The sequence below is a fragment of the Aplysia californica genome, unplaced genomic scaffold, assembly GCF_000002075.1.
Source record: "Aplysia californica isolate F4 #8 unplaced genomic scaffold, AplCal3.0 scaffold00936, whole genome shotgun sequence".
NCBI classification, from domain to species: Eukaryota; Metazoa; Mollusca; class Gastropoda; order Aplysiida; family Aplysiidae; genus Aplysia; species Aplysia californica.
In genome coordinates, this window is record NW_004798206.1 from 85,923 (window position 1) to 96,540 (window position 10,618).

The 10,618-nt window shown below is 41.7% G+C and overlaps 1 protein-coding gene across 1 annotated transcript in view; it reads left to right on the forward strand.

Annotated features, from left to right (window-relative positions):
• Positions 1-10,618, forward strand: part of LOC101860702 (protein spinster homolog 1) — a gene marked incomplete at its 5' end in the record, with an annotated part of 29,078 nt that overhangs the window by 2,601 nt on the left and 15,859 nt on the right. Inside the window, 7 exon segments of the mRNA XM_013089360.2 lie at positions 677-743; positions 1,769-1,908; positions 2,670-2,798; positions 3,950-4,145; positions 5,436-5,501; positions 7,421-7,519; positions 8,745-8,922. Coding sequence (XP_012944814.1) covers positions 677-743; positions 1,769-1,908; positions 2,670-2,798; positions 3,950-4,145; positions 5,436-5,501; positions 7,421-7,519; positions 8,745-8,922 — 875 coding nt within the window.

Below are 10,618 nucleotides of genomic sequence, written 5' to 3' on the forward strand. Positions count from 1 at the left end.
TTAGGCAGGGGAGGGTTAGGGTTAGAGGATGGCTAGGGTGGGGAGGGTCAGGCCATGGTTAGGTTTTGAGGATGGCTTGGGAACGGCGAGGGTAGTGAGGGTGAGAGGATTGTTAGGGTTACAGGATGATGGCTAGGGTGGTGAGGGTCAGGGGACTGTTAGTAACTGTTAGGGTGGGGAGGGTTAGGGTTAGAGGATGGCGAGGGTGGTAAGGGTTAGGGTCTATGGATGGCACTTCATCACTTAATTGTGTTGCAAGTGCAATAAAACTCATACTAAAACAAGTAAAGGGCAACCCAGGCTGAGAGGGATGAAACATCCCCGGAGGGAGACCAAGATACTCAATAAAAAATTTTCTTCCCTCTCGGGAATCAAACATGGGTCTCCCGCATATGTGACAGCGAAGCGTCTTACTGCTTCACTAGTCTGGTGTCTGGTTGATGTAGTTTCACGTCATGAGGTTTGAGAACAGTGAAATAAATATAGTGTTTCTGGTGTGGTTTGCTCCTTCCTTCCTATCAAACATCTATCGTCTTTATCTCTCCTCTTTCTTTTTTGTGTTTGTTACTCTCTTGTACCACCTCTAATCTTCGGCACTTATATAACCTTATTGTGTTGCAAGTGCCGTAAAACTCAAACTCAAGCTAAAACATTGTGTTTTGTTCTCTTTCCCCAGTGGCTTGGGCTACATTGTGGGCTCCAATGTGGCGTCTTTGCTTGGCGAGTGGCAGTGGGCCCTCAGGGTAGGAGATTTTCTAGTGTTTGTCCGTCGCAGTAGAACCTCACTCACACGAGTGTCGATATTTCCACGACTGTAATCGACAAAATCATAATTAATTTATCTCTGCGGTATGAATAAAGATTTGTTATTGTCATTGCCAGACATCCAGATCTCTCAATCGTAGGACTTTGATGTGTGTTTCAGACATTAGACTTTGCTTTAAACTTATTTAAATTGGTCTCTGAATGAGAACTGATATTGTTACCTTTATTATCATTGAAAAATATCTTCGTAGTGTGAATAAAGTAGAAAAGAACAAATTGTTCTTTGGTTTGCTCCTTAACTTTGATCTTCTTCGTTTAACAATTTTGTGAGATAAATTATTAGTTTTGTAAATTTGTTAAAACATTTTTTTAAAGGTGATATTTGATATAGAATTTGTTTTTAAACACTTATTTTTACGTTTTTGGCCAATTTACTTTTGAGAAGCCTGTTATTTTTGGCTGGCCTTTGAAGATAGTTATGTGAGTGGTTGGTGGGTGCTCTGGTGTGGTTTGTTCCTTTGTTTCTATAAAACTTCTATCGTCCTAAGTTCTCCTCCTTTTTTTTTTTTTTTTGTATGTTACTTTCTGATAACACCTCTGATCTTCAGCTTTTGTATGACCTAATTGTGTTGCAAGTGCCATAAAAGCAGTGGCTTTTATGAATGGGCTTTTAGATTCCTCTGGTTATAATCCAACTTGTAGACCCATATGCAAAGATCTGAGAAGATTAAACAAACGATTTCATTTTATCTTGTTTTAACCATGGCTGATGAAAGTGAACAAGTTGGTGGTTGGCGGGTGCTCTGGTGTGGTTTGCTCCTTCTTTCCTATAAAAAACTATCGTCCTTCTCTCTCCTCCTTTTTTGTGTTTGTTACTCTCTTGTAACACCTCTAATCTTCGGCACTTACGTGACCTTATTGTGTTGCAAGTGCCGTAAAACTCTTACTAAAAACTAAAACTAAAAAAGTGAGTAAGCAGTAAAACTCAGCGTAACTGTTTCAGGTGACCCCAGCCCTTGGTATTGTCTGTGTCGTCCTCATCGTGTTCTTCTGCCAAGAGCCGCCGCGGGGAATGTCTGAGGGTGGGGACGTGCACCTCAGGAACACAGACGTTCTCACAGACGTCAAAGCCCTGGCCAAAAAGTTTGTTGCTTATTCCATCTCAGTTGTGTGGGTGTTTTTGTTTGTTGTTTGTTTTTTTTGTCTGTCTTTCTCCATATATATATTATTGTCCTGATGAAAAAATGGGACTTAATTTTCCAGTTGTTTGAAATTGGGGTGGGGGTGGGGGGTTACAAATAGTGTACATATGTGTTCATGTTTACGAAAAAAATTTGGGTCTTGAAAATCTACTTGCTTTGTCGGCCTACATGCTAGGCTGTTAGTTGGTGTCAGAGAATTTGTATCTTCTGTTTCAATCTAGTGCATGAAAAAAAACAACCCAACAGAACTTTTTTCATGCACACAGTAAATATTTGATGTTTTTGTTTCCCAAGTTTTCTGTTGTCACTGAATTGGAACCTTGTTGTTGTTGTTGTTTGTTGTTGTTGTTGTTTGTTGTTGTTGTTGTTGTTTGTTGTTGTTTTCAAATCCCTTTAGCTGCGGAATTGGAACCATAAAAATGTCACTTTATGAATGTGTCCAGGAAACAATAATTCATGTTTTTTTGTGTCTGTGGGTGTTTAGCGGGTGCTCTGGTGTGGTTTGCTTCCTCTTTCCTATCAAACATCTATCGTCCTTATCTCCCCTTCTTCTTTTTTGAGTTTGTTACTCTCTTGTAACACCTCTAATCTTCTGGCGCTCATACGACCTTATGCAGTTGCAAGCACCATAAAACCTCTACTAAAACTAAAACTTTTCTGTGTCTATAATCAAAGAGTTCCCAATTTTTCTGGTGTCTGCAGCAAAAGCTTCATGCTGTCCTCTGTGGGGTTCACGTGTGTGGCGTTTGTGACGGGAGCCCTGGCGTTCCTGGCCCCGACGTTTATGACGTATGCCATGCAGATGGAGGGAAATCCTCAGCCCGAGTCCACGTAAGAGGCATCGTCGTCATGGTTACTGGAGGGGGGGGGGGGTTTGTAGGCTATGCAGAGGAGTGGAGGACAGGCGACAGAGTACTGGGTGGAGGTGGGCCTGTCAAGTTCTCTGAGAAAAGCAAAGTTCTCCAGTTTGTTTGTTTTTTTCTCTGCCCATTGAAGAACCCAGATCCGATTTGCATAAATTTGATGTTTATTTAAGATTTCATTAAGGTAAGGGTGAAAGTGGGAAGTGGTGGTTTGTACAGGTGATTGTCTTGGACGAGTGGCCTTAAGAGCAGATTTGATGATATTTGTGTGTATATGACTGTGATTTCAAAGTGTGATTGTCTTCGATGAGTGGCCTTAAGAGCAGATTTGACGATATTAGTGTGTATATGACTGTGATTTCAAAGTGTACTGTCTTTGATAAAACTATTGTGTTGTCCCCTCTGGCCAGAGTGAGTCTCATCTTTGGTCTCAGGGTATACTCTGGCCAGAGTGAGTCTCATCTTTGGTCTCAGGGTATACTCTGGCCAGAGTGAGTCTCATCTTTGGTCTCAGTCTCAGGGTGTATTCTGCCCTAAGCTGACAAAACACCTGATGTAATTTTTTATGCCAAATTTTTTAATTTACTAAATTGATAGCCTGTCAGTTACCCTTCTTGTGTGAAAAAAGTAAAGTGAAACTGTGACTAGTTTTTGAATGAATTAGAATTCAATTTTTGGAAGAACGCCTTTTCTTTAATGGTTAAGCTGACAAAATGCCTTTTTTCTGAAACCTGCTGAGACTGAATAATAAAAAGGCGTTTTGTCAGCCTACTGTAGTACTGTAGTCTAGTTGATGAAACTGTTCATATTGTCTACCTTTGCCAGAGTGAGCCTCATCTGTGATTGCAACCTTAGACTTCTGTCTACTCAGTACCTAGTTTTGAGAAATTTGAAGTAATACATTTTGAGTTTGACATCATGTCAAGCTCTTTCAGATGCCATTCTTTTATTATCTTGATAACAATCCAGAATAATCCTACAATTTTGATAGAGCAAATGAAGCATTTGATTTGTGATCTCATGGTCTTAGTAACTCAAAATGGCCAAAAATGTCAGAACTTTGTAATTCTGAGTCAGCGTGTTACTGATGAAACTGTTTGTGTTGTCTCCCTTTGCCAGAGTGAGTCTCATCTTCGGGGGCATCACAGTGGCCGCAGGCTTCATTGGCGTAGCCCTCGGGGCGGAGGGCGCGCGACGATATCGCCGCGTCAACCCACGTGCTGACCCGCTGGTCTGTGCGTTTGGGATCCTCATGTGTGTGCCTTTCCTGTTCTTCGCCCTCGTCATGTCAGCAACATCTGCTTTGGGCACTTGGGTAAGTTCTCCACAGTGTCATGGGCACCCACACAGGCTTTAAATGTTTAAATGTGGGTGGTTGGTGGGTGCTCTGGTGTGGTTTGCTCCTTCTTTCCTATCAAACATCTATCGTCTTTATCTCCCCTCCTTCTTTTTTGTGTTTGTTACTCTTTTGTAACACCTCTAATCTTTCGCGCTTATATGACCTTATTGTATTGCAAGTGCCATAAAACACTTACTAAAACAAAATGTTTAAATGTTGTTTTGTAAAATGTTTTTAAATGTTTTGTAGATGTGGTCACAAAGTAAGCACATTGTTGGGTTTTTTTCTCTGTTGACTTTGTTAATATGGAAGTCCGTTTTCAAGTGAGAAAATACATTCTGTCTCTCCCTTTCCCTTTTTTTTTTTCAAATGTAGGTGTTTTTTGTGGGTGGTTAGCAGGTTCTCTGTTGTGTTTACTCCTTCTTTCCTATAAAAAATCTATCATCTCTATCTCCCCTCCTTCTTTTTTGTGTTTCTTACTCGCTTGTAACACCTTTAATCTTCGGCACTTATATTACCTTATTGTGTTTCAAGTGCCGTAAAATTCTTACTAAAACTGAGAATATAGAAAAGTGCGTTTAAAGGGTTTAGAAGGTGGAAGTATCTTGGCCAATGCTCACCATCTTGACCTGCTGTATGTTTGAATTCTGTGTGAGGGCTCTCATGGCCTAGAGGTTAAGGTGTTCGCCTCTCATTCAAAAGGTCCCGGGTTCGAATCCGGACAGTGCCGAAAATTTTTGTCCTCTAAATTGTCTCCTTTCACCTCTTTTCCTGCTCTCAAGCAGTGTTCTGTCGTCTGCTTTCGTCTCCACCTTCTGCCCCCACTCCCTCACCTCCTTTGCCCCCCCTTCTGGGCTCCTGACTCTTTCTGCAGCCTTTTTAATGTTACTCCTTGGCTCTTTCTTACTGCTGTCTTTCAGCCACACCCCTGATCTTCTGGTAGGAAAGATGTACACCTAGCATTCTTGGACAAGGGCGAAAAACCTCGAAGGCCCTGTGTGCAAGTTGCGCACGTTAAAGATCCCTTGGTGGTCCAAAATCGATAAGAGTAGGTTTCAGCCGTCACCCGGGTATAATTCAAAGCTTCCTACCGACTGAAAATGTTTGGTGTGTCCCGGGTGCTCATATGACCTTATGCAGTTGCGAGTGCTGTAAAACACTTACTTTTTTAGTTTGGAAAAGTTGCCAGAGCTATGTATGTATGTATGTGCCGTGTTCGGAGACAGATCACAGATGCTCACATGTTTGCCTTCTCCTCTTTGCCAGATCCTCATCTTTATCGGGGAGACGCTGCTGTGTCTGAACTGGGCCGTCACAGCTGATATCCTTCTGGTGAGTGGGTGGTTGACGGGTGCTCTAGTGTGGTTTGCTTCTTCTTTCCTATCAAACATCTATCGTCCTTATCCCTCTTCCTTCATTTTTGTGTTTGTTACTCTCTTGCAACATCTCTAATCTTTAGAACTTGCCTGACCTTATTGTGTTGCAAGTGCCGTACAACTTTTATTAAAACATCCTTCTGGTGAGTTCTTCGCTCTTGTTTTGTTACGTGTGTCCAGTGTAGAGAGAATTTGTTGGCCCAGACAATTTGTCGCCTCAGAACTATTTTGTCCAAAGTACACTCTCTAGTTAAGTAGATGGGTGGTTGGCGGGTACTCTGGTGTGGTTTGCTTCTTCTTTCCTTTCGAACGTCTATCGTCCTTATCCCTCTTCCTTCTTTTTTGTGTTGTGTTACACCCCCCCCCCCAACCACGGAGATAAAGAGTTAAGAAACTGCAAAAAGATAAATCAACCAATTTTAGAATTTTAGACTTGACAATTTTGAACAGGTGGCCAACGATATGTGTACAATTATTTATGAACAGTTAAAAGTGCACAAACTCACACCAGTACAGTGGGTGGTTGGCGGGTGCTGTGGTGTGGTTTGTTCCTTCTTTCTTATCGTCTATGTTTGTTACTTTTTTGTAACACCTCTAATCTTCTGCACTTGTATGACCTTATTGTGTTGCGGGTGCCGCAAAACTCATACTAAAACTAAAAAAACACCAGTACAGACACCCAACAACCGCATTGCTGGTCGCCGCTCTATGCAGTGCCAGTGCCTAGGTAATTTTTTTTAAAGCTAGGGTTACCGTGTCTTGCTCAAGGACACACATGCTAGTGACCATAAAGTCGAATAAATTGAGGCCGGAAGAGCTTTTTCTTTCTATGCCTCTAAAATCTGGAATTCACTTCCAAAGGAAACGCGTACTAGTACTAGTAATAGTATTCTGACATCAGAGCGAGGCTTTAAGAAAAGTTTAAACACACATTATTTTGTTCAACGCTATCCTTTGATAATGTTTGTGGCTCTGGGAGTTGTGTGCGTGTTGTTAAATGGTCTCAAAATGTGCGTATTTTGTCTCTTGATTTGATCAATTCAGTGATAATTCTATATTGTATAGGGCTTAGAGGCTCCTAGGGATTAAGACTCTTCTATGTAAATTCTTGTTATTGTTATTATTATTATTATTTTTATTATTATTGTTATTATTATATTATTGTATCCTCTTTGAGATGGTGAACAGAGTTCTTGCAGGTGGTTAGAGGTGGCCACTGGTAGGTCCTTCCTACATCTTTACTTTCCCTCTGTTGTCTCTGTCTGTCTATCTATCTTGCTTTTTCTCATCACTAAAATATGACCATTATTGTGTGGAGGCAAAGATAGTACATAACAAGATGGGCCACTCAGCCAAAGAAGTGTCCGCCGGAAGTCCGCTCTTTGCTTCAGATGGCGCTGCAGTCTGTTTTGAAGCTCTCTTTCGTTTTTCCGGAAGAAGAATAGGAATAGCACCTCCTTGCGTGCGCAGATCGATTGCTGTTCATCAACAGTTCGGGTTCGTTCAGTGCAGAGTTTTAGTTTTAAAAAATTTTAATGACCTCTAGCCTTTCATTCTAAAGTCAAATTAAAGGAAGAAAACAATCACCCCTTCCTCCGCAAGAGGTTTTTTGTCAGCGTAACCATTTTTAAAAAGCGTTCTTCCGAAATGTATCCAAAAACTTGCTAGTTCACTTTGATTTTTTAAACTCAAGTAGGGTAACTCTATTCGCAAAGGGTGCGCATTTGTGAAGAGGGCGCCACCGAATTTTGAGGACACTTTTTTATTTGGCTCAAAGAGAGGAGTGGCCCCTCTTGTTGTGTAGACTTTTTGGTGGAGGTGCTTCTCTGTACTCAAACAACACAAAACCAAATTGTTGCTCTGATTCCTCCTCAGTGTGTGGTCATTCCAACGCGGAGGTCGCTGGCAGAATCTGGCCAGATTTTGATGTCTCACGCCCTGGGCGACGCCATCAGTCCGTACATCATTGGCCAGGTAAGACTGCTAAGGGAGTTTGTGTTGCAGCGTGGTGAAATCCAACGTTCGTCAGTTTTTGGGCATACAGAATTTTTGCTATCAAATTAAAGCGTATTTATTTTTCTTGAACCTGGTGAATAAAATGTTGACCTATTTTACATGGAAGACGAGGTATCTGCTTTTTAAAAGGCAGAGTTACCTGATGTAACATGTGAAATTAGTAAGAAAATGGCTGCCAAAGTTTGGTGACTTCTTTAACCTCTTCGTTGCTGTATAACATATTTGGTACTTCGCATCATTTTTAGCTTTGTGCCATAGCGTGGACGTCGTGCAAAGTTGGCGAAATTTGGTGTTCCTGTTTGCCTGTATAATGTTACATTTACGTCCCGCTAATCATCATCATTCTTCTCTCTGGAGATTTAGTCACAAGCACATCCAACATTGGTATTTCGGAATAAAAAAAGAGCATATTAGCACCAAATTTGCTGCTGTTAGTTTACTGCCAGGCTTGCGAGTAATTGATAACCGCAAGTCTAGTCTTGTGGGTGAACGCGTGCCCTTGCAAAACATAAACACCAAGATGACTGACTTTAAAAGTCAGCAAATATCACTTTTTGACTTAGATTTGCAAGTTTCGTCAAATATGGGTAATATGGGAAATGAGGAAAGTGAGTCTATCGAAGTCCCGATGTCTGAATATGTCATGAGTGGGCTAGATCTAGACAGCGATTCTTCTGACTCTGAGACATGAGACTTCTGTCCTAGCTAACGAGCTTAGCTAAAAATCCAGTAGAAACGCCCCCCCCCGCCCCCCCTCAGCACCGAAGAGGTTTGCAGATGGTGTTCACATGATATTCCATTGATGGTTGGTGGGTTCTCTTGTGTGGTTTGCTCCTTCTTTCCTATAAAAAAATCTATCTTCTCTATCTCCCCTCCTTTTTTGTGTATGTAATGTTACTCTCTTGTAATACCTCTTATTTGTTTTCGGCACTTATTTGACCTTATTGTGTTGTAAGTGCCGTAAAACTCTTACTAAGTGGGTGTTTAGTGGGTGCTCTGGTGTGGTTTGCTCCTTCTTTCCTATCGAACATCTATCGTCCTGATCTCTCCTCCTCCTTCTATTTCGTATTTGTTACTCTCTTGTGACACCTCTAACTTCAGCTCTTATATGACCTTATTGTGTTGCTAGTGGCGTTAAATTCTTACTAAAACAAAAAAACTCTTTGATATTCCACGTCCCCAGATTGCCGACTCGGTGGCCGCGGACTACGTTGACCCCATTCGCCCGTCCATCCAGTTCCTGTCCATGCAGACGGCGCTGTACCTGACGACCTTCATCTGCGTGCTGGGCGGGGCGAGTTACCTGGCTACCGCTCTCTGCTTCCAGAAGGACAAGGCGCGCGCCGAGAAGCTCACGCACGGTAATTACTTTCATCACTCTCTGTTGCTCGCTTACTGCCTCCAGTCTGTCTGTTTGTCTGTCTTTCTGTCAGTTTATATGTTTGCTTGTGTGGCAGTGTGTTTGCTTGTGTGGCAGAACCCATGTTCCAACACGATTTCCTCTACCCTTGCCACCTCCAGTGTGTCTATCAGTTTGTCATCACGTGTACTGCCGTCATTTTTAAACCTCTCCGTACGCCCTGGGGTCATTTTGAACCCCCGGGGTTGTATTCTTCACATTTTAGAATACTTCTAGTACGAAGATCTCTTTGAAACTTTTAGTATTTCTCAAAAAATCATTTTGACAAACTGCTATGTGAAGCGTACGGATCGGATTAACTAGTTAATTTTCTCTTTGGAAAGTGGTGGCACAGAGTTCCCCAAGTCGTATGGATACGATAGTAAAACACGAAATACGGATAGGGTTAAACATACAGTATATCCAGTTTTTGCAATTTTACTGTTGAGCTAAAAAAAACCCTGAATGTTGTTACCAAGAAAAACCAGCCCTTTGCAAACATCCCTCGGCTGTATTTTAAAGAATATGATACTTCATAATAACTTCCTTTTTATCTTTTTATCAGACAAATGATGTTGTCTTAGTAACAACATTTAGGTTTTTTTAAAATGACGGCGGAGTGTACTCCCCCACCCCCCACCCCTTCCAGTTAGCTCAGATAAAGTTTTGTTAAAGCAGGTCAGTAAATAACGATTGTATAGCGCACATCCCCACTCAACAGCAAGCTCTATACATTTTACAATCTATATTATTACCCCAGCTGACTTTGGAACACTCAGAAACATTCTCAGATTCCCAGGAAGCACGCAGTTCAAGCAGTTGATTAAGCACTCAGATGCTATCAAACTGACAAGATCTTTCACTGTCTATATGTTCCCTTCTATGTGAAGTGATGAGAATTTGTGTAAAGTGCTTTTCCAAAGGACTCAAGGTCAGGCTACTGACAAGGTTTGAGCCCACAACCTTTCAGTTGGGAGCCCAGCAGTCTTACCACTAGACCACTGACTACATTTTTACTTAGTTTGTCGATAAGACCAGATAGCCCACCGGTGTAGAAATACAGAAATAGAAAGGTAGTAAGCTGGTGTAGCTTTGTGAGTTAAAATGAGGGGGAGTTGAGCAGAATTTGCAGACGCCACAAGTCTTCTTCGTGCTTTTGGGGGTTTTTTTTGCCCCAGAAATACTACCCTCTGCAAATGCCTTGTCATCATCAGATATTGACAGATACATTTTGTTGATAATGATGATGTTTGTTACAGTAGTCTCCGCCTAAGATCTCTGTGCTCGGGTGCAGGGAAAATGCGGGATCTTAGCCGAAGAATCCTGGGAAGAATCTACGGTGACCGATGTTAAGTCTCACAGTCGGTAAATGGTCTCTCTCCAATCTAAAATGAACTGATGTGACCCTTGGGTGGGTTTATGACATATTGGGAGCTTAGAGTGGTTAACCTTGATGATCAATCACAGTGGCATGAGGCATGCCATTTTCACTTATTATCCTATTGTGAGTCTCAAGAACTACGCTTATCCAGTTGCCTTTACCTGTCGAAAATTTATAGCTTTCCATCTCTAACGGAGTTTCCGATACACCATTACGTTGTGAACACACCAATTAAAATTCAGTCTGCCAAGCAATTCAGGAATGTGGGTGGTTGGCA